At 50.7% G+C, this 27,999-nt stretch overlaps 1 protein-coding gene and 1 long non-coding RNA gene across 4 annotated transcripts; one reads left to right on the forward strand and one right to left on the reverse strand.

Annotated features, from left to right (window-relative positions):
• On the forward strand, positions 1-27,643 carry SPATA3 (spermatogenesis associated 3). 3 transcript variants are annotated; one of them, XM_072796649.1, is made up of 4 exons: positions 4,539-4,997; positions 8,499-8,673; positions 11,280-11,425; positions 27,439-27,643. In XM_072796649.1, exons 1-3 carry the CDS (start codon positions 4,676-4,678, stop codon positions 11,383-11,385), a joined length of 603 nt encoding a protein of 200 aa, XP_072652750.1. In that variant the 5' UTR covers positions 4,539-4,675; the 3' UTR covers positions 11,386-11,425; positions 27,439-27,643. The 3 variants fall into 3 exon arrangements, with proteins under 3 accessions (XP_072652751.1, XP_072652750.1, XP_072652749.1); XM_072796648.1 differs by lacking the exon at positions 27,439-27,643 and adding an exon at positions 18,717-18,831; XM_072796650.1 differs by lacking the exons at positions 4,539-4,997; positions 11,280-11,425; positions 27,439-27,643 and adding an exon at positions 1-370 and having other exon boundaries at positions 8,499-8,638.
• Positions 1,138-4,495, reverse strand: LOC140616160 (uncharacterized). The gene is made up of 3 exons (XR_012016690.1): positions 4,214-4,495; positions 3,764-3,866; positions 1,138-2,161 (listed from the first exon to the last, which is right to left on the reverse strand). It is a non-coding gene; the product is annotated as an uncharacterized lncRNA (long non-coding RNA).
• Positions 27,644-27,999: the final 356 nt, after the last annotated feature.

Genomic DNA, 27,999 nt, shown 5'->3' on the forward strand with positions numbered 1-27,999 from the left:
AGCCGGTCCCAGGGCCCACCGAGGCCCGGGCCCAGAGGGGCAAGAGAGCCGGACCCGACATGGAGCCTGGGGACGGGTCCTCCGGGGCCGAGTCGCCGCAACAGGCCCGGGCCCAGTGCCTCGAGGGCCACGGCCAGATGCTGCTGTTCGGGGAGCTCTGGAAGCAGGAGTGCGGCCTGCAGGACGTTCTGGAGCAGGCCCCGGCCCATCTTTGCGCCAGGCCCTCGTCCACCCGAGCCTCGAGCGGCCACAGCAGCTCCAGCAACCGCGCCCCGCGGCGGCCCAAGCGCCCGGGCGACAGCCTGCGGAACAGCGCCCACTGCCCGGCCGCCAAGTCCCGGCGCTGCGCCCAGACGACGCCCGGCGACAGGTGCAAGGCTGCGGGCGCGCGCTCGGACCCCGAGGAGGCGGGGGAGGCGGGGGAGGCGGAGGCGGCGGGGGAGGCGGAGGAGGCGGAGGAGGCGGAGGAGGCGGAGGAGGCGGAGGAGGCGGAGGCGGCGGAGGCGGCAGAGGAGGCGGAGGCGGCGGCGTCGGGCTGCTGCAGGGGTCCCCGCCCGCCGCCCGCGCGCCCCTCGCGCCCCTCGCGCCCCTCGCGCCCCTCGCGCCCCTCGCGGCTGCTCCTGGTGCTGTGCCGCGCGTCCGCGCTGCGCTCCGACCTGCCCCGGCTGCAGCTGCTCCTGCAGCAGGTGCACGCGCGGCGCCGCCCAGCGCCCGCCGCGCTCGTGGGGATCGTGGTGCAGCCGCGGCCCGAGGAGGAGGCCGAGGCGCGCCGCCGCATGGAGACCCTGCTCTGCAGCGCCTTCGCGCCGCACAGCCCCTCGGTGGAGGTGCACACCGCCCTGTTCCGCCCCAGCCGCTCCCAGGGCACCCTGGACGTCCAGCGCGCCCCCAGCCGAGCGCACCAGGCCCGGGCGCGGGGCTGCGGCGCCCTAGTGGATCAGGAGACGCAGACGGCTGGTGAGGGGCCCGAGGGCGGGCGGGTGAGACACTGCAAGGACGGAGGGGGTGCTGGGCTGGTCCAGGGTCTCGGGGACAGATCCCCCAGGCCACCGTCCCTCTCCTCGCGCTCCCACTTTACCCCGTGTGGGGTGAAGACTAATTAGAGTTCTCACCCCAGGTGTGCTCACTGCGGCAACCTCTGGTCACAAGTGTTCACATTTATTTAGTGGGTACAGTTACACTTCCCACCCATCCACCTAGCTAGCTCCTTTCCCCTCCATCACACTCTGGCAAGCTATGGATTTGGGAGGTTGAGGGACCCAGGCCCTCTCCCCATCCACTTATCCCTTGCGTGGTTCTGTAGGCTCCTCCTCCAAGGGAATCAGAATTTACAATAAAGACCTGCCTGTTGTGAGGCAGGCACTGTTTTGAGGGCTTTTCAGGTCTGATCCTCGCAGCCATGCTCTGGAGGAGGTGCTGTGTCAGAGTAGCTGGCCAAATGCAAAATTCTTACTCAGCCCTTGAGAGCTTTCCTATCAAGGAATCCAGGCCTGTGGGCCCAGAGGGTTGGTGTGTGAGTCCAGGGCCCTGGACAGTGGGCCCTGGGATGAGCACCAGGTACTTGGAAGTCCCCTCCAGAGGCGGCAGCAGGGAAGAAGGAAGTGCTCCAGGCAGGGAGTTCCAACACCCGGTTGGTCACCTTACTGGTGACCAGAGCAGGCTGTCCCCTCTGAGGGCTAGTTACCCTTCCTGACATGACAAGAGCCAATTGGTGTGTGAGGTGTCCTCCAGCTATAAGATGCGGGCTTCCGTACCAATGTCGGCAGGCTTGCTGTGGTGCCAGAGGGCCAGAACCACTGAGTGTGCATTTTCACACCCTCAGAACCTTACCCTGACTTCGCATCCCTGACTTCGCATCCCCTTAGACTCCATCTTCTCACTTTCCCAAATGGCGCTTGAGGTTGTCCCATGGCTGCCATGCCGAGTAGGAGAGCCCCTTGCCCCTGGACTGTTCTGTAATCCTCAGCCTGGGCCAGAAAACCACAGGCCCTTTTGGAAAATAACCCCTTCGGGATGCCGTCTGTGAGGTGCCTTGGCCTTCATGATCCATGCTCAGTCTGCCTTCCGTGGTTTCCTGCTGCCTTTGTCCTCTTACCCTCAACTTCGAGAAGCATCTACGGAGCCTCTTCTCTGGACTTTCGCCCTCCAGGGTCTTCCCAGCCTGGAAGTAGGGAAGTCGGGAGGAGAGAAGAAACAGGGCTTTAACACCATGCAGCCTATGACCTGGGGCTCAGAGAGGGAGGGGTCACTTCCAGTTGGGGATCTCGAGAAAGGTGTATGAGGAGGTGGGTTCACTTGAGATGGATCTTGATGATAGACGTGTTTTGACAGAGAGGGAGATGGGCCTGATAGGGAGGAAGGGCTTTCACAAATGCAGGAAAGCAGACTTCCATGCTCATGGCTGGCAGGAACCGGACAGGTGGCAGCGAGGTGGTCAGTGGGCCTGGGACACCGGTCTGTGACTATGTTACACATGAGTCGGACTTCCAGCTAGGGACTTGCGCTCCAGCTGGAAGGCCATGGAAAACCTTCTAGTAAAGTATTGCAGTCCCATTCTTCCTCATCCCTCTGGGGCAACCTCTCACTTCACGGGTGCCCTCTCCTAGCTTCTTGGGACCACCCTTCTAAAGAACCCACCCATATTTTCTTCACTGCCATAGAAAGACTCCCCGCTCCTCTCGAAGCCTGACCTTCTATGTTTCTCCCATCGCCCTCCCCAGACACAGGGACCTGCTTTCTGTGCCATTTGGCTCCTTGTTGTGAAAATGGCACATTTCTTTCATCGCTACCAGGAAATACTACCCATGTGTGTTCACCCTTTATCTAATTCATCTAAACCAATGATTCTCAGCCAGGGGCAATTTTCACACATACACACACACACACACACACACCCTCACACACACCCCAGAGACATTTAGCACTGGTTGCCACAAATGGGGGAGGGGGCCGGGTAATTGCTACTGGCATCTCATGGCAAAGGCCAGGGATGCTGCTAAACTTCCTAAAATGCACAGGAGAATTATCTGGCTCAAACGGCAAAGATTTATCTGGCCCCAAATGTCGACAGAGCTGAGGTTTAGAACCTCTGGTTTAAATCAGGTTGAAGCCCCAGGCAAAAACCCACTGGTGTTTGAAAATCTAATTTTGCAGAGATACATGCCTGAGGAGTTCCTGACCTGTCTGCTAAATCTGGACAGGGTCCCTGACCTGGGTTTCCAGTCTCTCTGATTCTAAGTCGAATCACCCAGAGGGACCCATTGCTCTTGACTTTAGAGAATTACCACCTTCGTTAGACTCACCTGTTCCTTGAACCAAATTTACAGCTTTTATTGATCTGAGCTGTCTTCCACTTCTATCTTGGTGCCTCTTTTTTTTATTCAATCTTCTCACTCAAGGGAATTTTTTTTTTCCCATTGATTTGTAAGGCCTGTGTAATGATCTGATTCCCTCTTGCCTTCTGGAATCATGAAATGAAGGAGCCTTGAATGGGAATGTAGCCCTGTCAATGCTTCCACCCAGCCCTGTGATCTTGGAAGGTGACTTAACTTCTCTAAACCCCAGTTTCTCTTCTGCAAAAAGAGAATCATTAAGGTCTTTTCAGACTCTAGAATCCCTAATATATTTTTCTGTCTTTTCACATCTCATATCAGATCTGGCCTCGTGTGGAAGTGTCTTCTAGCTATATCTGCCCTAAACCCTATCCAGGGGCAAGAGCATCGCCCCCCAGGAGCATGGGGTTAACAGCTAAACATTCACCCACCTCGTGATGCGTTAATGGCAGGTGTAGTCTTCTACACATTCTGCATTGTAGTCACAGTGTGACGTTTAGGGTTGTCTTTTTAAAATGCCTTACCGCTTCCATCCTAAAAGGAAAATCATGTTTACCTTCCAGGAATATTCACAGTCCCCTCATTGACCTGACAGAGTTTGAGGTTTGAGAGGTAATTGGTTGTTGCCAGCGAATGAGTTCAAAGAAAGTGCAGTTTTCCAAACAAAACCGTTATGTTTTATAGGGGGAATTCTTTGGCCAAAAGCAAGGGTTCTTATCAAGGTGGGGGTCCCTAGCCCCTTCCCGGGGTGAGGAGGGCAGATTTTGGAGAAAGGGAGAAGCCACTTTAAGATCATCTGAATGGGGGCAAAGCTGAGATGGGAGAAGCCTGTGGACGTCCCATGGACCCCCGAATCTTCAGTAAAATTACCAAAAACTCACAGACTGCATGGTGAAGTAGTTTGTTTGCTTTTGGTATGTGGAGCCTGGTGATATTGCTGAGCGTCCCAGCCAGGGTGTCTGAGAGCCACACAGAGAGCGCATAGGGACCCAGGAACACAGCAGCAGAGGCACTCTGGTCGCAGAATCGCCGGGTGCCAGGGTGTCACAGGCCCCGTGGCCACGCTGAACCAGGTCCCTGAGGGCCCCGTGGCTGCCTTCCGCCCATCCCAGTAACTTGGGGGGAGGCAGGACTGGCAGGCTGCTGTGGGCTGAGAAGAGCCCTGCCATAGGAACCACCTGGCTTATTGTGACCTCACAGGAGGGGTGGAGGTGACTATTCTCTGTAGGTCCATCCCGTGGCCAGAGCCTTCCCCCAGGGCAGGGGCAAACGGCCCCTCCAGGAGGGAGCCGGAAGTTTAGGCAGCTCCATGTAGGTCCACGTTTAGGTGAAGAGAACCCACCATGAGGAAGGGCAAAAGGAAGAAGCCAGAGTCCAGACGCCGTGGCTCCACCCCACAGCAGGCCAGCTCCGAGGCCACCCCACAGCAGGCCAATTCTGAGGCCACCCCACAGCAGGCCAGCTCTGAGGCCATCCCACTGCACACCAGCTCTGAGTCCACCTCGCAGCAGCCCAGCCCGGGATCCACCCCGCAGCCCAGCTCTGAATCCACCCCCCAACCGCCTGCACCCCAGGCTGTCCCAGCTCCCGAAACCAACCCCCTCACCCGGAGCCTGGTGCCTCAGGACACTAACACAAAAGCATCCTCTCGATCCAGGAAAACAGGTGGGCAAACTTCTAACTCAAGAACTTCTGGCCTTCCTGCTGATGGACCCCCAGGGTCCCCTAGAAGCAGAGTCATTTCGGGTAGTAGTCCATGGTTGGCGTGTATTCTGGAACGGTGCTTGTTGACGTGTGACGGTTTGGGGGTTTGTTTTTACCCAGGAGACCAGGATTCCTGGGCTTTGCCATTCCTCACCACCCTGAGGCCCAATGAAGAAGGCAGCTGCACATACATATTGACATTTCACTTGGCTCAGTGGTGATACTTGCTTATTAGGAGTCAGAAGTGCCATGTGGCTGCTCAAAAATAAAAACCAAGGATGTATTAATAGAAGTTATATGGTTTAGGACAAGGGAGGTGATCATACTCTGTCCTCATTAGGCTATCCTTGCGTCCTGTAAAAGATGCCTAGCAACTCAGTCCAAAGTAGATAATCCCAAGAAGATAATGGGGGATGAAGGGGTGAGAAAGCAAGAACCATTTGATGTATAAGATTTGGTTGAAGGAACTGGAGGAAATCTGTCAAGTAACAGATGTGAGTAGACTCGTGGCATGTTGCCCTCAGATGTCTAAGGGTTGCCAGATAAAATATAGGACACTCAGTAAAAATTTGAATTTCAGATAAGCAACAAATACTTTTTTAGTGTAACTGTGTCCCAAATATTGCCTGGGCAGTCTGTATCTTTATCGCTAATTCTGGCAGCCTTACCCATGGAAGACACTATAGACAGGCAGGTTTCTGCTCAACATGAAGACATTTCCAACAATTAACTCTGTCTGAAAATGGAATGGCTGTCTAGGGAATGTGGTCCTCCATCTTCTCGGGTAGCCAGAGTCTGAATGAGCATTGGATTGTGTAGAGGGAATGAATTCAAGTCGAGTTCGGGAGATGGGCTGGGTAATATTACTATTACTACTAATAATAATAATGGTAGTAACTAACAGTTATCACTGAGCACTTACCACATACCTAGCATTCAGCTCAGCTGTGTGAACCTTTCTTAACAGTCCTACAAAGGAGGTGTTATCATCATGCTCTCCCTTTTATAGATGGGGAAACTGAGGCTCAAAGAAATCAAACAATACACTCTCAAGCAGACACTGGTAACCCCGAAAGGGGGACTTCCATCTATTCTGACTCCATAATCCTCATTCTTAACTGCAGCATTGATCTTCTTGTCCCAAGAGTCCAGTGGTTTCCCCAAGAGGAAGAACACCCTTCTCCAAGCTTCTCTTGGCTTCACCATGAGCCAGTACCAATGGCTCTATGGTCCTAAGCAGGCCACACTCTCTGAGCCACAGCAAATTCCTCAGGGATGGTGTGGATAGAAACTGAATGTGAGGTGTGAGTGAGAGAGCTAGCTCCAAGCAGTCGCTGGGACAATGGAATCTCCGTGGCTAAGAATCAATTCGTTCTTAACATGTAGAAACAGTTTTGAGTGTTACATATTGCATATATTGTGATCATCAACCACTGGGGTAAACATTTCTGGATTACGGCCTTCAGAACTGATATCTGTAGAAAGCAAAATGCTCCACCCCCACATCTGTTGAGGAACGCGTGTGGCTCACTCCTGGTGAGGAATTCTGCTTATTGGGAAGGCTAAGCAGAAGACAGTGATGGCCTGCCCATGGCGACCATGGACACCCTGCATTTCTGCCAGAGGAATCTTCTCCTTTAGAGCCAGACTGGGGGAAAAAATGTTGGTGATAAGGAATGAAGGCCTGTACGTAAGGACACCATTTTCTAAAATTCAAATCTTTTATTCCTCAAGATTTTATTTATTTATTTATTTACTTACTTACTTATTTGCTTGTTTGTTTGTTTGTTTGTTTGTTTGAATTGGGGAGGGACAGAGGGAGAATCTCAAGCAAACTCCACACCAAGCGTGACGTGGGCCTCAATCCCACGACCCCGAGATCATGACCTGAGCTGAAATCAAGAGTTGGACGCTTAACCGACTGAGCCACCCACGTGCTCCTAAAATCCAAATCTTTTTGTACGCAGAAAACACTGTAGTTCGGAAAGTACAACCCTTGGCCTAAAATGACTGTAATCAAAAGATGGACGATAACAAGTGTTAGGGGAAGCTATGGGGAAACTGGAACCCGCATTCAAGGCTGGAGACAATGTGGAATGGCGCAGCCGCTGTGGGAAACGATCTGGCAGTTCCTCAGAGGGTCACACGTGAGGTTACCATATGATCCAGCAATTCCACTGCTGGGGACTTACCGAGAGAATTAGAAGCAAACATCCATACAAAACCTTGTACGTTCACAGTGGCGTTAGTAGTGATAGCCAAGAGGCGGAATAAACTCCCTGTCAACCACCCGATGAATGGATAAACGTGTGGTGTGTCCGTGCAATGAAATACCATCTGGCAATAGTGACACATGCTACAACGCCAGTGAGCCTCAGACACATTAGGCTAAGTGAAAGAAGCTCACCCCCCTCCAAAGACCACATATTGCATATGATTCCATGTATAAAATGTGCAGAAGAGGCAAATCCATTGCCAGGAACTGGGGAAGGGTGGAGAAAGCCAGTGACCTCTAAAGGGCCATGGGATTTCCTTGTGTAGGGGAGGAGAGATGAGAATATTCTGGAATTAGACAGTAATGATGGTTTTTACACCTTTGTTAATATACCAAAAACCATTTTAAAGGGTAAATTTTATGATACAGGAGTTAAATGTCTATTTAAAACAATTGTTTTAACAACAACAACAACAAAAATATAAGTCTTGGCCTTTTAGAATCCCTTCCTTCCCCATATTCCAGAAGTATCTGTGGTGGGCAGGTCTACAGAGGAAGCGTGCAGCAGCGGCCAGGTCAGTCACTGGCCTCATGGAGCTGACGCTGGAAGAACGTGTACCTGTGTCAAGAAGCCAGGACTGAAATCGTTCCAGGAGGAGGGCACTACCCGGCCAGAAGTCGCCTGTTCCGGCACCACCTCTGAGTCCCACTGGGGTCCTCAGCAGAGGACAAAGGGGAGAGAAGTTTAGGAAAGGGGTTCAAGGACTGTAAATCGGAGCAGCAGCCATCTGCTAGATAAATCAATGAAAATAACGAAATCAACTAAAATAAATCCAGAAAAATGGAACATGTTCCAGCTGCAGGCCGCCTGTCGCACCACTGTCCTTGTTTGGGAATTCCAACGGGGGGAGCACCAGATGAGTTAGAACCCCTAACTTGGGGTGAAGCTGAAGCCCCACTTCTTTAATCTCTTTGTTCTAAGGGCACATCCGAGGTTCTATGAGCCTCGGGTTCCTCATTTGTAAACTGAGAATAACCGTGTTCCCCTCGGCAGGACTGTCCTGAGGCGGAGAAGGATGTGAGGGACAGACAGCGAGCAGGTGCACGCCGCGAGGGCCAGCTTTCTGAAATGCCCTCCAGTCTCTGAAACAAGCAGGTCCCCGTGCTGCTAGCCTTCTCCCCCGAGCCTCCCGAGGGGCTCCCGGAGGCAGGGCGTCCCTCACGTCTCTCCTTCTCTGTCCATCCAGGGTCTCTGACTCGTGCGGGCCCACGAGCCTTCTGTTCCTGTTCCTCTTGCCCTGGCAGCTCTGCTTGCTGGCGTCGCCTGGGCCTGTGTCACAGCCGCATCTTTGATGTCCTCCTTCCTCGGGCCTGGCCGACCATGCCAGGGAGAGGATCCCCAAGCCTCCTCACTTTCTACAGGTTCTGGAGCACGTGGGGGGCTGGGCCCTCAGGGCTGCTCAGTTCCCGGGGCCCGGCTCTGCCCTGGACCATATTAGCAGCCACTTCTCCCTGGGACTCCCAGGCGGGAAGGAAGCCTCTCCGGGGTGGCCACTTCCTGGGGTTTGGCGCCCTGCCCTTTCTGACCAGGCCCATGCCCCAGGGTTCCCCACCTGCACAGGGAGGTGCCAGGTTTCTTCCTTACCTGGGAATTGCTTGGTTAGGAGGCTCATGTATCTCTTCTCCATAGTCATACTCCTTCTTCACTCCCAGTGCTTGGACAAGTCCCTGTCACTCAGGGCTTTGTGATCGAATGCTCTGTTTGGCCACCAGCCTCCTCTCATGACCCATACCAGAGCTGAGAGCCTCAGGTTCTTGACCTGCCTATGAATTTCCCTCAGAATTTTTTTAAAGATTTTATTTTATTTATTCATGAGAGTCACAGAGAGAGAGAGGCAGAGACACAGGCAGAGGGAGAAGTAGGCTCCCTGCGAGGAGACTGATGCGGGACTCGATCCCAGGACCCTGGGATCATGACCTGAGCCAAAGGCAGACGTTCAACCACTGAGCCACTCAGGTGTCCCTTTCCCTCAGAATTTAGTGATAAACACTGATTGCAGCTCACATGGCCCATTGGTAATAACAAGACCGCCCTTCTGAGGGTTTCACCCTCTTTCTGGCAGTCTCCACAGGGGACATGACCCCCGGGCTGGCCTGTGTGTAGCAGGGCAGGCTCCCACAGCATCATCCGCAGCACTCACCCACCCTTTCCTCTCCCATGAAGCCATCAGGTGAAAGCCACCTGGCGGTGGCTGCTTCCACTCACAGGAAGACACCCGTGCAGAAAACCAGACCAAAGATGCCAGTCGGCTTTCCCAGTGATGCAGTGCTATGTGCCTGCAGACCCCCAGCCCCAGGCCCCAGAGTACCTGCACCTGTACTCAGGGTCTCACCAGTGTCCACGAAGAGACTTCCCACTTGGGCATCTCATACCCCTAACCCAGGAGCAGAGCCCACCCACCCCTCACCCTCATCCTGCTCCTCTTCCTAGGTCTCTCCCCCCACCACACCCCCTCCCCATCCTTGAAAAGCACCATCTCTCAGACATAAGAGAGGCAAACAGATACCCAGGTGTGTTAGGAGGACATGTGTAGAGCTAAAAGCACAATCCGGTAAGTGCCATCAAGGAACAACCTGCCTGCCACTCACCTTTACTGACTTTCCTCCCACACGCTTAGTATTTCTGTCCATCTGGTGTCGAGCCAGGCCACGGATTCATATCACCTAAAGACCAACAGGTGGGAACACCTATTCTGCATAGAATACTAGGCGCTGTGAGGAAAACCAGAACACGGAACTTGACCCCTTAAAATCATACAGTCTACGTGGTTAGCGGAGGCATGTGCATTTAGAAACTAGGGTGGAGGGCAGCCCGGGTGGCTCAGCGGTTTAGCGCAGCCTTCAGCCCAGGAGACCCAGGATCGGGTCCCACATCAGGCTCCCTGCATGGAGCCTGCTTCTCCCTCTGCCTGTGTCTCTGCCTCTCTTTCTCTCTGTGTGTGTGTGTCTCTCATGAATAAATAAACCTTTAAATAAGAAAGAATTTAAATAAATAAATAAATAAATAAATAAATAAATAAATAAATAAAACCGAAAGAAAGAAAGAAAGAAAGAAAGAAAGAAAGAAAGAAAGAAAGAAAGAAAGAAAGAAAGAAAGAAATTAGGATGGAAGCCCGAAAGTGACCTCTATCCCATAGATGTTCAATGAGCTGCAGAAATAGAGTGCTCACTCCCAAGTCGGGGCCCAGGGAGACTTTGGGTACTGCGGTGAGTCTAAAGGTATCTTGGGATCTTTCGTGGCTTAAAATAAAAAAGAGCATTCTAGGTGGAGGGAAAGGTAAAAGCAAGGAGGCTCGGAATTCGGGAAGTGAGGGGAAAGAGCAGAGATGCCGTCTGGCCAGGGAAGCCCTGTAGTCTTCATTCTGCTCAAATCGTAGCACCAGCTTCCATAATCTTTCCATTTCCCAGTGGCGTGGAATGTGGGATCTTGACTTTAAATACACATTCACATTAAGTACGATGCCCTAGTTTAGCAGGATCGTTGTCAAAATGGACATTGCGTTTTGGGAAAGCCTTCCTCACAATTTTTAGCATGATGGTACGTTTTCCTTGCCTGTGTGGTGAGTGTCACATGTGGTGTCCTCAGCTCTTCATCTCCAGAATGGAGCCACACGATAGAACCTACTTCTCAGGGTAGTTGTAAGGCTTGAGGGAGACGCAGGGTGTGAGATGTCGAGCACGGGGCCTGGCACACCTCGGCCTTCACCACTTCCCAGCTCTGCTCCCTGAGCGTCCGAGGAAGCTGGCATCCCAGGCTTGCCCATTTTCAAGTGCAGGGGGCCTTGTGGCAGGGATTTATTGGATGGGATGGGCAGAGCTGTATTCCCTTGAGAGGAGGATCAGTACCTGGGGAGATGGGCATTCCTGGAATCCTGAGGGGACCCTCCCATTTCTGCCTCCTCTGTCTGTAGACAGGCACCAGAGTCCCAACTTCCTCCAACCTGTGGGCTTTCTATTTTGCTCTACAGAAAACCTACAAGAAAACACTCAAGTCATCGTAATTCGCGTGCTCCGAGCTCTCAGGACTGCTGCTGTGGCTCTGGGGGCCCTAGGAGCTGCGTATTACATCATTGAATCCTTGTGAATACACCCCCCCAGGCCCGTAGTCCAGCAGGTACGTGGATGGCCTCTGTGCCCACTCTCGCCCTTGCAGAGGGAACCCCAGGCCCACTGGGTCACCTCGCCAGCAGCACAGGGCTCAGGGCGTGTCTGTCCCTTCTCTGAATAGAGGTGGAATTTATGGGTGGACCAAGTCCCCAGGCTCTCAGGGGAAGCTTAAGAAATGAGTGACTTCCTGGCCTCAGGGTCATCTGGCAATGCTCCCTCAAGCAGCCCTGACACTCTTGGATAATGCTGGTCCCATTATTGGGATTGTCAAATCAGAGTTCCCCCAACCCCTCTGGTCACAGATACCAGACAGGAAGAGGCAGGAGAGCTGGCACAGAGGTTCTTACCCCTCTTAGGGACTTTCCTTGGAACTTTCTCCCTGCCAAGAAAACTTTCCCTTCTGAAGTGCTACTTGTCCTTTATGACCTGGTCCCATTTCTTCCATAAGCTTCAACCCCACTCCACTGCAGCTCTAGTGATTTCTTCCATCTTTTTTTTTTAATTTTTATTTATTTATGATAGTCACACAGAGAGAGAGAGAGAGAGAGAGGCAGAGACACAGGCAGAGGGAGAAGCAGGCTCCATGCACTGGGAGCCCGACGTGGGATTCGATCCTGGGTCTCCAGGATCACGCCCTGGGCCAAAGGCAGGCGCTAAACCGCTGCACCACCCAGGGATCCCTTCTTCCATCTTTTTAACACTGTTTTCTCCAGCCTATTCCATCTCATATTGTGGATGGTTTTTTGGCACACGTGTGGCCTGTCTCTGCAACTATACCTATTGCGAGATCCTGGAGGGCAGGGAGCATGCATTACACAACATCTCCAATCCTCCCCTTTGCAAGCCAGGCTCCTAGATGCAGAGCCTGAGGCAGGGATTTGGGTGCACAGGATTTATAAGGGAAAATGGGAGTGAGGAAGGTAAGAGAGGACAGAGGAAAGAGTGGAGCAAGGAGGAGGTCTCAGTTGGAGTTCAGCCTCAGCCTGACCCCAGGGGAACTCTGGGGCATGAATGGTCTCACCAAGCTGGTCTCACCTTGGAGTGAGAAGATTGGCCTTCTGTGCCCTTCCATCACTGAGTCATTGGCAACAGGGGTGGGGTTGGGGAGTGTATGTCTTTGTGGAAAAGTGGATCTCACAAGAGCTGGGGAATGGATGCACCGGCCCAGAAAGAGGATCTGGGTGGGTTCCAAGAGTGCCCACAGTTGTCCCCATAGTCAAGTCCATCTGCAGCGAATGCCTGATAATGGGGAGTGGTCAGATGGTAATGGCAGCTTTTCATCCCACCTCCAGAACTCCACCAGCCACAGGAATGCACAGGGAATGGCCATAGTGGGGCACTAGGTAGAAACAGATGCTCAAAGTATCTCAACAGCCCAGCCCCAAAAGTAGACTCACCATCTGCTCAGGGCCTCTGCTGTCTGGAAATCAAGGGACATCCATGGAAGAATGGAAGCACCCCAAGTTCCTGATATACCACAGCAGCTGAGAGCCTCACTTTCCCCATCTATAAATAGGGAAGATCATGATACCTATGTCTTGAGATTGTTGGAGTATGAGATAAGGAGCTCAGAGGACAGGTCTGGCCAGCTGGCAGGTTTTGTTACTGTTACCATTGTGGGAGTGGAGAGAACCAGTCAGAGCTGTAGGTTCTGGTCTTGGCTCTGCTACCTGGTAGCTGGGTCTTTTTTTTTTTTTTTTTCTTTTTTTAAGATTTTATTTATTCATGAGAGACACAGAGGGAGAGGCAGAGACACAGGCAGATGGAGAAGCAGGCTCCCTGCAGGGAGCTCGATGTGGGACTCATCCCAGGACTCCAGGATCATGACCTGAGACAAAGGCAAGACGCTCAACCACTGAGCCACCCAGGGGTCCCCTGGTAGCTGGGTCCTAGGGGATGCATTGCTTAACTTCTGTGAGGGGAATGTCTTTGCTAAAGTAGGAAGAATGGTAACTACCTCCAAGGATGATGGTTTTGAGGATTAAATGAGGGGACATTCAGACAGCCAGGCCCAGTCACAGGGGTTGAGTAGATGGTGGTGACTGGCAGTCTAAAGATTGCCCCGAACTAAAGTGTTTTGTCCTAGAGGCTCCTTACATCTGGGCCCACGGTGTCCCCTTGCGTTCTGCCCCTGGAGACAGGCAAGCTTGAGGTCAGATCCCCTCCCACATCCAGTATCTCTGGGACCTGGGGCAAGTTCCTAAACTCTAGACATCTTCTTCTTCTTGTGTAATGGTGGTAATAACAGTACCCCTCTCACTAGGTTGTTGGGAGGAGTGGGTGAAAAATACGCACATCGAACACTTAGGGCCTGGCATAGATGATGCATTCAAGACGGCCGCCACCCCATCATCATCATCATCAACATCGCTTCTTAAACTCAGCATTCCCCCAATTTGGCCGACTTCAACACCTGCAATATCACTTAACTCCTTTTAAAATTAGCTTTCTTTTTCAAGGGAAATTTCAGTCTGGCCATAAATGGAAAAATCCAATCGCTTGCCATAAAAAGACTCACGGTAAATATAAACCCCAAATGCCGTGGAATTACAGCTGATGAGGGTGCCTAAGAAAGGCTCAGCTTTCAAGGCGGTGCCCTGGGGGTTCCAAGGACATGCGTTGGACCTTGAGGCAGGCAGCTCCCGGTGCTGTCTTCCACTTTAACCAAGGTTGAAAGGTGACAGGAACGGCAGGGATCTGGTTGCTTAACGTGGTGTCAGGTGCCACCTGAAGCATCGCATTAGTTCACACCGCCCTGAGCCCTGCGTGGAGGGGCCCAGGGAGGGGAAGGGGGATATCGTTGATAGCAATGTTGATAGCAAAGGGGGAAGACGAGAGAAAGGGAGTGTCATGGAACCCCACCCAGGGCCTGGAGCAGGTTAGTGCCCCCTGGCACTAACTGAGAGTGAATCGGTGGCAAAGCCAGCAAGACTCCCCAGAGACTGAGGCTGTGTGTTGGGGGTCCCGGGGGTTCAAGTGGCCGGTGGGGCTTTGCATCACTGACATCACTTAACAAACTTACAAATGCATGCTGTGCATGAGCTTCACACAGCTCACCTCTTTCTTCTGCTCCAAGGGGTGACTCCTTATGTCTTCTTAGGGAGTGCCTCTTGCCTGATGCAGGGTGGGGGTGCCGAGTTCTCAGGGCCAGATGCAACCAGTCCAGGGCCAGAACTCCAACCTGACGGGCTAGTCCTCCCAGGGACAAACTTCATCCCCCCTTACAGAGCTGTCCTGTGACCACTCTGGTTTCCCTTGAGGGAGAGGGAGACTGTGCCACCCACCTTGAGTGGCCTGAGGCAGGGTCCTTTCCTGGCAATTCTGGTGAGGTGGCTTTCCCCCATGTGACCCACTGCTTTTGTCAAATTACTGTTCCAGCACTGGGATGGAATGCTAATTGGCATTGGGGCACTTGAAATGTGTTTTAACTGACTTCTGCAGGGCCTGGCTTCTTGCAGATTTGCTTCTGCCAGAGACTGTGCTACAGTGTCCTAGCCCAATCAGTGGACATGGGGAGTCTGAGGTCTGAATTTGGTACCACCAGCAGGGGTCAGGAGAGGACTTTCTAGAAGCCTAGAAGTTGCAGTGACATTTCCTAGACATTAGTCATCCATAGTGTCTCCCACCCAGACTCCCCACTGTCCCCCACATGAAACCCTGCAAATTATGTAAACGAGCAAGTGGGTCAGCACAACCATCACATATCAGCACCGACCATGTGCCCTGCACCACACTGGGTACTATGAGACATGACAACACAGTAGGCCATGGACGGCCCAGGTCCACCAACAGGCCAAGCCTAGGTTTGGGACTCTAAAGTCTGGTAAAGTCTGTGGATCTAGGCTGGCCAAGGCACCCAGACAAAAGGGGCAGGCGATAATAATCCACATGGGAGCACAAATTCTTATCTGACATCCAAGCTAAAAGGCAGAGTCCAGATGAGGAAAAAGAGTGTTAATTAAATTATGCATTCATTCATTAAAGATTTCTTATGTACCTACCCTGTGCTATAGGAGTAAAACAAGAGACACAAGAGGTCCCCCCATCACCCACCCAGGGAGCCTGCATTCCCATGGGCACAGAGAGACAATGGACAAGTTAATGAATAAACAAGATCACTTGATTTAGTGGCTAGTGTCATCAAGGAAATGAAGATATACAGTTGATCTGATAAAGGGCAGAGAAGGGCGGGTGAGCAGGAGGGGTTGCTGCTGGACATAGGCTGGTCTGTGGAGGTTTCTCTGAACTGAGATGCATATGGCGGAAGGAGCCAGAAGATGGAAATCCGAGGGAAGAGTGTTCCTGCAGACAGACTAGCAGATCCAATAGTTAGGCAGGAAGGAGGAGTTTAACATGTTTGGGTGCCAGAGAAAAGGCCAATATGGCTGGAGCTCTGCAGGTCAGGATGCCACTGGAGGGGAGACCAAGGTCAGACAGGGCCTCGAGGATTTCTGTTGTGTTCTAGATGGGTTGGAAGCCCCCCAGAAGCAGAGCAATAGCAAATTCTTCATGGCACTTCCTGTGTGCAAGCACTGTGCTGGGTGCTTCACATATAGTAACTCATTTCATCCTCCCCTCAAAGGGGAGTCTCTCAAGCTGCTGGTTTTAACTTCAAAACAATCACAGTGCCTGTTGGATAGAGGATGGGGAAGGGGGAGGAGGACCAGGGGGGAATCATCTGTACTGGCCTAGGCAGGCAAAGATGGTGCTTGGACCAGGGGGATAGCTGCGGAGGGCAAAGTGACCAGGGACATGGTGGGGAAGGAATCAGCCAAGTCTTGCTGATATAGATTGGATGATATGATGAGGGAAAGGGAAGCCTCATGGAGGACTCCTTGGGGTGCCATTGCCAGAGGCACAGGGCACAGGAGGGAATGGAGATCAAGAGTTCTGTTTTGTTGTTACTATTGAGTTGTTGGACTACCAAATGGACATGTCACGGAGGCAGGTGGTTATATGGAAGTCACAGGAAAAGCGGGGTCTTAGCTCTAAGTGTAGGAGTAAGAGCTGAGATATATAGCCCCAGGCAGTGGCTAAGATGACTCAGGGAGAAGACAAAAATAGTGCAGAAAGCCAGTCAGGAACCCAAGCCAGGAAGATGCCATTTAGAAGGCTGGTAGGGAAGGAAGGTGCCAATGGGGAAGACACCTGCTGTGGGTCTGCTCAGGTTCTAGGCAAGCACGCCGGGTCCCAGGAAGTTCTCAGAGATAAAGAGAGCAGATAGGTTTAGGTCAAAGAGTGGCATCCACAGGTAGGGAAAGGCAGCAAAGAGACAAGAATCTCAGGGGAAGGGGCTGGTTATCAGGGCTGTGACCTCTGCTGGTAAGGATCCTGCTGCTACATTTCTGCTTATTATTCTGTCCCTCACAGTGTGGACAGACAGACATGTGCTTCCCTATCCTGATGCAGGGACCCACCCCCCTCTGTAAACAAGTGAACAAAGGGAGGGCCCTGCCCCAGCACTCAGGTTCACAGCCTCATTGTTTCTTGGCTGGATGAGGTGACCCAGGCGCTTACTGGACTCGCCCTTCCCAGGCATCCTGCATGTTCAACCCTCTGCTCTCAGTGCTGATCCTTTCTGGTGCAAAAAGTTTTCCCTGCTTCATGAGAAGAATTCCTTAGCTTGACAGTTGAATGAAATTTACCTACCTCTAAGAGTTATGGCGCTTTGTCAACTGTAAAGTGTTCTGCTCTGACTTCTCTCTTTTTAATTCAGCTGTAAAATTGAACGTGTGAATAGGTAGGTTTCCAAATGCCACGAGGCATTTTAAGACTTGATTTGATAAGTGGAATGTGCGTTAGATCATTTGATGCCACAAATTTCAGAAAACCTTATTCAAGATGGTAAAAAGGAGGGAGGCCTGGGTGGCTCAGTTGTTGAGCGTCTTTGGCTCAGGGTGTGATTCCAGTTGGGGGATCAAGCCCCACATCGGGCTCCCTGTGAGGAGCCTGCTTCTCCCTCTGCCTGTGTCTCTGCCTCTCTCTGTATGTCTCTCATGAATAACTAAAAATCTTTAAAGAACAACAACAACAAAAACCCCAAAATGGTAAAAAGGAGATTATCTCAGGGAACAATTAGGAAGCATCAGGGGTCAGGAATGGTTAACTGAACAGTGTCATCAGAGACCTGAGGACTTATCCAGCTTTCAGCTCTGACACCCCCCAGCAGAGAAGGGGCTAGTTCCCCTCACGGGCAGACAGCTGGAAGAGTTCCCAGAACCGTAGCCTCATACCCTGACAGCCAGAAGCAAGAAAAAGGGCACCTCCTGCTTATGTCTTTTCTTGAATTAAGTTTTTCCCAGAAACCCTTGCCCCTGGCATACTTGCCCTCTAATTGGGGTGACATGCCCCTGAATTGGGTCTCATGCCTCTTCTTAAATTAATAGCACAGGGAGTTGAATTATCATGACTGGATTGCATGAATCCAGAGCTACGCCTACATTCTACCCCAGGTCTGGGGCTGAGGCTGTTTCCCTTTGCTGTTAAGCAAAGAAGTAGACCATCCAAACTAGATGGGACCCCCTGCCAGCAGCACCCACTACGATAGGCAAGAGTGATACAGAAGCAGAGTGTAGGATGAACTCCAATGCCCAGACCTGTTGTCTCGGGCAAGTGCTTTAGCCACTGAGAGCCACCCTGAGGGTATGTGCAAGTCAGTGTGTGCCGTGTGTGGTAGAGCTACACTGAGTCATCCTGAATTCCTTAGGCTCAGCAACTAGACCCTGTGGAAAGGAAACCATTTGGTGTCCTTCTCAGCCCAGAGACTAAAGAACCATCGAAGGGCAGTGGTAAAGCCTCCTCTCTGGGAAAAAGTGTTTCTAGAATCTTCTTTCTTAAAGCTTAGTAAGCCCCTCTCTTAGCATCCCACCAATTATGACGAGGCACTAACAGCAAGGGGCTGCTTCCCTCTTCTTTTTTGGGCACTGAGCATAGTAAAATTCACCCCCCACAGCTCAATTTTGGTGGAGTGAGGCTCTATCACTGCCACTGGAGACCTGGGGGCGGGGAGAGGAAAAGAAGGCGCCAATGATGACTGAACCAAGTGCTTGCCAGGCACTTGGCATAAGCGCGTTACAGCCTGAAGAGAAACACCAAGCTCTAACTGGCTGTGTTTGGATGAAAAGGAGAGTGGACAGGAGAATGGAAGAAATTTGAATCCTAAATAAATTTATTTTTCCACAGAGGATCTTAGCTGCTGAACCTTCAACCCACGGGGTTGCAAAATTGGAAAGCCACCAAAACTCCAAGGTCGTGGAATATCATCTAAGCTAATGGCTCTGTCCTTATTTTTCTTACAGATCCAGTTTCCATCAAGGATCTCTCTTGTCACCAAATAGAACAACAACAACAAAAAAAAAAGATCTCTGTTTCATTAGTGTGTTTTACCCATAGACACAAAGTTGGACTTGGCAATGGGATGGAATGACTTTGTGAGCCCCAGGCAAACGAGGGAGGGACCCTGCGGTTTGGGGACCACAGACCCGAGAGGGGTTGGCTTCTTCTGCACATGCTCACCAAACAAACTGTTCCTGATTTTCCCACTCTAAAAGCAAGAATTGTACAACACAATCCAATACCTAACATAACGGTCAACTGCACTTCCATCCAGGGGTGATCCCAGTTGGTGGGAATAGGAGCAACATGGTGGCCCCTTTCCAGGCTTGCACCTGGGGGAACAGAGGCTCTGTGCCAAGGAACACTGTCTCTAGGAAATGGCTTTATTTAGCTTCATGTGTAATGGGAGCAGCGCAGGGATAGGACTAGGCACCACTTCCAGCCTTGTGGTCTGTCCTGTGACTTAGCTGCACCCCGCCAGAGCCTGGTGGGTCTTGAGCCACTGAGGCAGAGATCTCAGTTCAAAGTGATCCCAGGAAACACCAGGAGGGGAGAGGGGTGTGAAACAGGGAAGGGATGACAGTCAAGTCAGGTGCAGTGACCACTGGGGACAATGGAAGCTTAGTTCTGCTGGGGCAGCTGGGGGTGGAAAGGGACCATATACCTCAGAGTAATCCCAGTAGAGGTGGGAAAGCTGGATGTTTCTGTACCCATCCCATTGGTCCTCAATAAAGGGCTGCTGGAATGGAGGTGTTTAATTCCCCCCAGGACTTTCTCATCCACTCCAGAGATGGAGCTCCATGGCAAAGAAAGGTAGATGGCGGCAGTGTGGAGTCCAGAATGCCCTGAAGCCTCAGTAATGGCCAGGGGATGGGAGGGGGTGGTTAATGGGGAGGAGAGCTCTGAACTCAAGTAAGCCATGCGCAGAGCCATGCCTGAGGGACCCGCTGTACCTCTAAGAGCTGGTGAGGACAGCTGGGAACCAGCAGGACAGCCCTAGAGGAGGCAGGGAACCGGCTTACTTGCAACAGGGAAGATGGGATTGGCAAGGTGAGCCGGGCCAGGTCCCAGGAAGCCCAGAGCCCATTCATCACCTCCCAATCCCAGGATTTTCTTTCCTAAACAGGCACTGGTAGGTGGGGAGAGGGTACACCACCTCTAGGGAGCAGCCTCCCTAAGAAGAATGCAGACTTCGCGGGTCAGGGAGAGTCATGCTGCAGGCCGGTCCTGCAGGCCATAGACATGGTGGAGAGGACTGGGGCCCATGGCTTCTGCCTCTGGTCAGCCTGGCTCCTCTGACTGAAGACCTTTAGCTCCTTCTCACCTAGCCTATTCATTGATCCCTTTTCATAAATGTCAGACAACCTAACCCAAACTGGCCTCAACAAAGTGGGGATGTATTGACTCCAATAAAAGTGGAGAGAGAATTCCAGCTCAGAGGTGGCTTGTTCAGGGACCTAGGCCATGCCCCCAAACCTGTTTCTATCTGCTTTAGCAGAGTCACTTCCATTCTCAGACAGGCTCTTCCCACAAAGGGGCCAGATGGCTGCAGCAGCAACAGCCCAGTAGCCTCTGAAGGTCAAATCTGGCAGGTAAGGTGGTCTGTTTCCCAGCAGCAAAGGGCTCTGATTGGCCTCTCATTAGGTCCTGCATCCATCCTGGAACCCATGTTCTGCCCAGGGGAATGCAATGCTCTCACTGGCCAGGATAGAACCACTTCTGGAATTGAGGGTCAGCTCCATGGAGAGTCTGAGGATTGAGTGCAGAGTGCAGGGAAAAGGCCATATTGTAGTTTTGGTAACATGTTACCAAAAGAAATGGGAATAGATGCTAGGTAGCACAGATATGCATTTCAGGTGGCTTTGGCCCTACAATCAGAGCCCCAGTGCTGGCCTCCACTCCTGCCCTCTTTTCCTCCACTCCCACTATTTCACCAGAGTGAATGCCTGAGTAGCTAGGAGCCAAGAATTCACAGTTGCCTTGACCCACAGACCCCTGATGTTTGGATTCCTCAGGGCAGTGGTCACCTGGGCAGTCCGACCCTCCCATCCCTGGGAAATGTGACTGGTTGTCACAGTGACAGGGAGATACCATGGGTTGCTAGTGATGAAGGCTGAGAATGCAAAGCACAGGACAGCCCCACACAACAAAGAGTTATCCCACCCAAAATGCCAATGGCATTCTTATTGACCATCCCTACCATTGGGGCTCATCTGTAGATGCTCTCCTACACTGGCCTTGCATTGGGTCTCCTAGTACTTGTCATGGACCATAGGCATTGAAGAGTGGAAACCATGCGTAATAGATGGCCACATGCCAAGCATCCCCCATTACTCTTCATCCTACAGTTCTGTTGGCATTTCCACCTCTTCCTCTGTTGTTAGGTCCTAGGGCAGGACACCGGGTGTTTTGCCTCTCTTGAATCCTTCCTGACACATAAGAGAATAGAATAATAGAATGAATGAATAAGGCTGCCCTGACTGGGACAATTTTTTTATAAGCTGAGATTTGGGTTGGACCGCTGTATTCAGAGTGGTTTATAAATGTGATCATTGGATTGAAATATTAATTACCACCAATTTCAAGCAATAGCCCCAACAGGTGCTTTGAAAAAAAAAAAAAAGATTTTATCTATCCATGAGAGACACAGAAAGAGAGGCAGAGACACAGGCAGAGGGAGGAGAAGCAGGATCCATGCAAGGAGCCCAATGCAGGACCGGATCCTAGGAATCCGGGATGAGGCCCTGAGCCAAAGGCAGACGCTCAACCACTGAGCCCCCCAGGCGTTCCCCCAACAGGTGCTTTGAAGAGGGAAGTTTAAAGCTAGAAAGAAGCGTGACCAAGCATATTTCTGAACAGAGGTAATAACTAAGGCTACTGTGGCTGTGGGTTTGGGGTCAGCCTGGCTAAGTCTAGGCCTGTGGGTCTAGCATCTTCCCCAGACTGGAGTCAGACCTTGACTCTGAAAGTCTCTAGACCAGACTGGCTATTCATGAGAAAGTCGGGTCTGTCCCACTGAAGTAGTCCTTCCAAGGGTGGAAGAGGTACACAGGAAGAGGGTACAAGAGGCAAAGGCAGAGCCAAGTCCAGGGTGCCCTATCTTCCTGCAGTTGCCCATCCGGCCCACCCAGCTCATTGGTGCCTGGTCCTAGACCAATTGAAAGGTCCTGAGCTTTTCAGATACTACTCTGGTCTTCATCCTTCCCACCCTACTACCTCCAGAGGACAATGACTCTTCCATTGGCCATGAAGCCTGGTGGCTTACAGGTTAGATAATGAGTAGCCAGGATCAAGGGAACTAAACTGGCAAATCCAATCATAAAACTGAGGTGGAGGGATCCCTGGGTGGCGCAGCGGTTTAGCGCCTGCCTTTGGCCCAGGGCGCGATCCTGGAGACCCGGGATTGAATCCCGCTTCGGGCTCCCGGTGCATGGACCTGCTTCTCCCTCTGCCTCTGCCTCTGTCTCTGCCTCTCTGTGTGTGTGTGTGTGTGTGTGTGTGTGTGTGACTATCATAAATAAAAGTTAAAAAAAAAAAAAAAGCTATATGTTAAAAACAAAAAACAAAACTGAGGTGGAGTACATAAGGGCAGCCTCTTCCATCTCCTCTGGGGTCCCAGGCTCCCTACCATGTTTGGCAGGGCAGTAAATCAGGCCTGTGGCTGCTGGTAGCCCATCAGAGGGAGGGTAGCTCTTCGTGCTGCTGCTGCTGCTGCTGCTGCTGCAAGTTCCAGCTTCACTAGGAGAATCTGAAAGAACGTTTCTTCCAGGAGAGCCCCAGGCACCTCCTCCTCAGTGTATGCAGGGACAGTATATACCTTAATAATACACAGATACTAGACACACACTCACACAGCCAGTCACGGAGACTCAGAGCAGGAATGTGAATTGGCAAAGTGCCCTCGTGAAAAATCCATGATACATTCCTGACCAAAGCCAGGACCTGAGCCATGAGCTGGCAAAAGGACTGAGGCTGAGAGGTCTTGAGACACCTCCTTGCTAGGAGGCTGCCAAGGAGGGAAGTATCCAAAGAAGAGGGCCAGTTGGTCTCAGCTGCTGGGCTAAAGTGGGGGATCCAGGCTCAGACCCCTCTGGGAGATTGAGAGCTAGAGTTCTGTTCAAGTCTGGGGAGACTGATCCCCGTTAAGAAGGTCATAAAATAGGACAACCCGGGTGGCTTAGCAGTTTAGCACCGCCTTCAGCACAGGGTGTGACCCTAGAGACCCAGGATCGAGTCCCGTGTCAGGCTTTCTTCGAGGAGCCTGCTTCTCCCTCTGCCTGTGTCTCTGCCTCTCTGTGTGTCTCTCATGAATAAATAAATAAAATCTTTCTTTTAAAAAAAGTTCATAAAATAGATGAATGGGAAAGTTTGCTTGTCTTCCATTAGACTCAGGATAAAGGGTCTGGGTGAGCCAACCTCATAAAGATGCTGAACTTCTAGGATTATATTCTCCTTTATACCTTTCTCTTCCTTCCCCTCCACTTTTTCTGTCTTTCTCTCGGCTGCCCACCTCCAGTGGTCAAGGGTGAACTGCTTGTACCAGGTCCTGGGAACTCTGATTACACCAGAGACACTGGTGTTTGGACTGCAGTCTGCTGCAGGATGGCACTGGGATTTAGTTTCATCTACTGGTGCTCTATTCTACAGGTGTGGTAGGAGGTGCTTTTCATGAGCTGATAATGCATCTTCAAGGAGTTCTGTGTGTGTAAAAATCCCAAAAATACAGAATTGCTCAAAGAGCTCTTAGCAGGTCCCTGGGTGAGCCCCTGGAGCTGGATAGAGCTGATGAGGAAAAGTGGGATGGAGGATTGTTTGGGGTCTACTTTGCATTTTTGGTGATTTGCATTTCGTACATATTTAGGGACATTGCTTTCTCTGTGGGAACAAGCAAAAAGAAAGTCTTTTCGTTCTGGTGGGATTAGGAATTGATTTGCCCATCTCTCTTCATCTTACTCACTTAGCAAAACCAGGTGCCCTGGTTCAATCTAATTCTCTGTCCGGGGACACCTGAGTGGCTCAGCGGTTTTGAGTGTCTGCCTTCATCTCAGGGCGTGATCCTGGGCCCAGGCATCAAGTCCTGCATGGGGCTCCCTGTGGGGAGCCTACTTCTCTATGTCTCTGCCTCTCTCTATGTGTCTCTCATGAATAAATAAAATCGTTAAAACAACAACAACAACAAAAATTTGCTGTCTCCTGTGCACATCCAGAGGAACTTGGGCAAACGCAACCATGCCACTGGAATTAGTACATTCACGACCTCATACTCCAAGGAGGCCTCAGTGCTGGCAGGGATTGAATTACCTCACATTTCCCTGATACTCTTCTGCCTTCAAACTACACCACCAAGTCTCCCCACCTACCAGCCCCTCTCTAGTCAATATCCATGTCCCCTTCACCCAAGACCACCAGACATTTGATTTCTGTCACCACAGAGATAGATCTATTGTTTTCCCCACTCTGGAAACTAATAAGGTTAAGTGGAATCAACCAGCATGCATTCTTGTATCTGGCTTCTTTTGCTCAAGAGTTTTTTTTTTTTAAAGATTTCGTTTATTTGAGAGAGAGTGAGCAAGCACAAGTTGGGGGAAAGGGCAAAGGGAGAGGGAGAGGGAGAGGGAGAGGGAAAAGCTCCCTCCTCAGTGATCAGGGAGCCTGACAAGGTGCTTCATCCCAGGACCTGGAGATCATGATGTGAGCCAAATGCAGATGCTTACCCAACTGAGCCATCCAGGTGCCTCTCAACAATGTTCTGAACCTGATTTATACTCTCATACATATCAATAATTTACTCCTTTTTCTGAGTATCTCCATCTTTGACCATGCCACAATGTGCTTATCTACTTGCCTATTATGGACATTGAGATGGTTTCCAATTTGGAATTTTAAAGTTGCTATGAATATGTTTGTATGATTCTTTTTGGTGGACTAAAAGTTTTCATTTCTCTTTGGCTCCACCATCTCACCCTCCTGTACCAGAGTATGAGAAATCTGGGTGCACCACACAATCTGACCATTAAAGAAGTGAATCAGGGGATCCCTGGGTGGCGCAGCGGTTTGGCACCTGCCTTTGGCCCAGGGAGCGATCCTGGAGACCCGGGATCAAATCCCACATCGGGCTCCTGGTGCATGGAGCCTGCTTCTCCCTCTGCCTATATCTCTGCCTCTCTCTCTCTCTCTCTGTGGCTATCATAGATAAATGAAATTTAAAAAAGAAGTGAATCAAAGCATGTTACTACTGTGCAAAACACTCTCTGATGACCTAATGACAGGATACTTAATTATAATAAGGAATTATTCTAAATTTTTATTTTTTTATTTTTATTTTGTAAAAGATTTTTTTTTTAATTCATGAGAGACACAGAGAGAAAGGCAGAGACATAGGCAGAGGGAGAAGCAGGCTTGCTGAGGAGAGCCTGACACAGGACTCGATTCCAGGATCCCGGGATTAACCTGAGCCAAAGGCAGACGCTCAACCATTGAGTCACCTAGATGTCCCTATTGTAAATTTTTATTATTTTTTTAAGATTTTATTTGTTTATTCATGAAAGAGAGAGAGAGAGGCAGAGACACAGACAGAGGGAGAAGCAGGCCCCTCTCATGGAACCCGATGTGAGACCTGATCCTAGATCCCAGGATCACACCCTGAGCCAAAGGCAGATGCTCAACCACTGAGCCAGCCAGGTGTCCCCCTGTTGTAAATTTTTATTTTTTTTTAAAGATTTTATTTATTTACTCATGAGGGATACAGAGAGAGAGAGAGGCAGAGACACAGGCAGAGGGAGAAACAGGCTTCACTCAAGGAGCCCGATGTGGGACTCAATCCAGGGTCTCCAGGATCACGCTCTAGGTTGAAGGTGACACCAAACCACTGAGCCACTGGGGACGCCCTATTGTAAATTTTTAGATGTGAAAATGACTTTATGTTCAGCTTAAAAGAAGTCCTTAAAAAAAGGAGTCCTCATCAGAGATACACATAGAAATACTTATGGATGAAATACTATGAATATCAGGGAGATGAGAAATAAGGAACAGATGACACAAGGTGGGGCAGCCCAGGTGGCTCAGCAGTGTAGCACCGCATTCAGCCCAGGGCCTGATCCTGGAGACCAGGGATCGAGTCCCACATCGGGCTTCCTGCATGGGGCCTGCTTCTCCCTCTGCCTCTGTGTGTCTCACGAATAAATAAATAAAATATATTTTTTTAAAGATTTTATTATTTATTTGTGAGAGACACACACAGAGACAGAGACAGAGAGAGAGAGAGACAGAGAGAGAGGCAGAGACACAGGCAGAGAGAGAAGCAGACTCCATGCAGGGAGCCTGACACGGGACTCGATCCCGGGTCTCCAGGATCAGGCCCTGGGCTGAAGGCAGCGCTAAACCGCTGAGCCACCTGGGCTGCCCAATAAATAAAATATTTTATATATATATATAAAAAAAAAGATGACACAGGGTGGCCATGAATGGGTCACTGTGGAACCTGTGTGATTGGTACATGCTGAGTTCATCACATGCTTCTCTCTACTTCTATGTTGAAAGAAGACCAGAGCCAGACAGAAGTTAAAGCAGTGAAGGCATATTTTATTCTGGAAATATTGCTGTGAGGGGGCAGGAGGGGAAGGGACCTCAGTAGAGAACTGAACTCCATTCTGAATAAAAGGACAAGTAGAGATTTATAGGCAAAGGAGCAGGGTGGGGTCAATGAATGGGAAATTACGAAGAAGGAACATGGGGAAAGGGGAAATTCTGGCTGAACCAACTGGATAGGATTCTTGCTAAAGACAGGCCAGAGTAAAAAATGTTGAGAGGGATGGGTGAGGAATTTGACCAGGTATCAAGGGAGTTCAGATACCAAGGGTAGAGGATTCTGTAAACTGAGCCAGCAGGATTCCCGCTAAAACTGGACTAAACAGGCCAAGGTCTGGGCCAGAGGAGCTTGGTTCTAATTATGTTAAGAAGAGAGTCCTTGCCAGTGTATTCTTGACTTAATTTTTTAAAAGATTTTATTTATTTGAGAGAGAGAGAGAGAGAGAGAACATGAGCAGAGGGAAAGGGACAAGCAGATCCCTCTGTCCCCAGCAGGGAGCCTAATGCGCGGCTCTATTCCAGGATCCTGAGTTCATGACCTGGGCCAAAGGCAGACGCTTAACTGACTGAGCCACCCAGGTGCCCCAATTCTTGACATTTTAATTTTAAAAATCCTCCAGTGGCCAGTGGGCCTGACAAGGCCCCTCCCTCTTTGACAGCATCTCCTGCTCTGCCCACCTGCTGTGCTCTGGCTGTGACGACCTCCCTGCTGTTTCTCACCAGTACCAGGCATCATCCCGCACTAGCCTTTGTGCTGGCTGGTCCCTGTGTCTGGCACACTCTTCCTCATAGCCCACGGCTGTGTGGAGCTGTAGGAATTAGAAAAACAGCAGGTGCAGGAAGGACTCTGTGACCTTCCCCTGAAGCAGGTCATAGACCCTCAGGTGAGAGGTGGCCTCTCTATACCCACAGGAAAGGAGCAACCTTATCTCCAAGACACAGATGTCCCACCACATTTTCTTACACCTCTTCCTTCTTCCTCAAACCTAGCATTGAAAGGCTCAGGTTTCACTGCTTCAAGTCTATATTTCCTGATAAAGGCTCCCATATTGCATAACATATTAAATAAGTTTCTATTAATCTGTTTTTTTGTTACAGACTCCCCAGCCAAGAACTTAGAGGGATAGAAGGACAGATATTTTTCGTCCTCTACATTTGCCTCCAAGCCTTTGCTCAAATGCCATTTTCTCAATGAGGTCCACCCTGACCACCTGCTTAGAACTGCAAACTCCCACTTGTCTCTATTCCCATAGCCCTCAGTACTCTCGGAAGTGCTATAAAATTTACTTACTGCTTATGGTGATTATTTATTGCCTGTCTCCTTCTTCTAGCCTGTAAGATCTACCAGCCAGGGATCTCTTTATTTGTTGTCCGCAAATATATTGCCAGCTCCTGTAACAATAGCTGGCATACAGAAAGAATCAATAATATTTTGAATTGAAAGAAAGAGAGAGACAGAAGCAGGGAGGGAGGTTAGGGGAAGAAAGAGTGCAGTATGGCATATTTTTCTAGGGGGACAGGGCCGCATCTGGAGGCCCTCTGGTTCTACAGGTTTGTTGTCTGTTTTAATATCTTGTTGATTAATCTCAGAAATAAAAGCAAGAGCAATTGCTTGCTCTAGTGTATAGGCTGGTCTTAGGACAAGGTCACCGATGTCAG

Source organism: Canis lupus, chromosome 24 (genome assembly GCF_048164855.1).
Source record: "Canis lupus baileyi chromosome 24, mCanLup2.hap1, whole genome shotgun sequence".
NCBI classification, from domain to species: domain Eukaryota; kingdom Metazoa; phylum Chordata; class Mammalia; order Carnivora; family Canidae; genus Canis; species Canis lupus.

Bases quoted from the DNA above. Each gene is read 5' to 3' on its own strand.
- SPATA3 (XM_072796649.1), top strand. From the start codon at position 4,676: ATGAGGAAGGGCAAAAGGAAGAAGCCAGAGTCCAGACGCCGTGGCTCC. The intron at 4,998-8,498 runs GTGGGCAAACTT...CTGTCCATCCAG, and splicing joins CTCTCGATCCAGGAAAACAG to GGTCTCTGACTCGTGCGGGC. The intron at 8,674-11,279 runs GTTCTGGAGCAC...TTTGCTCTACAG, and splicing joins AGCCTCCTCACTTTCTACAG to AAAACCTACAAGAAAACACT.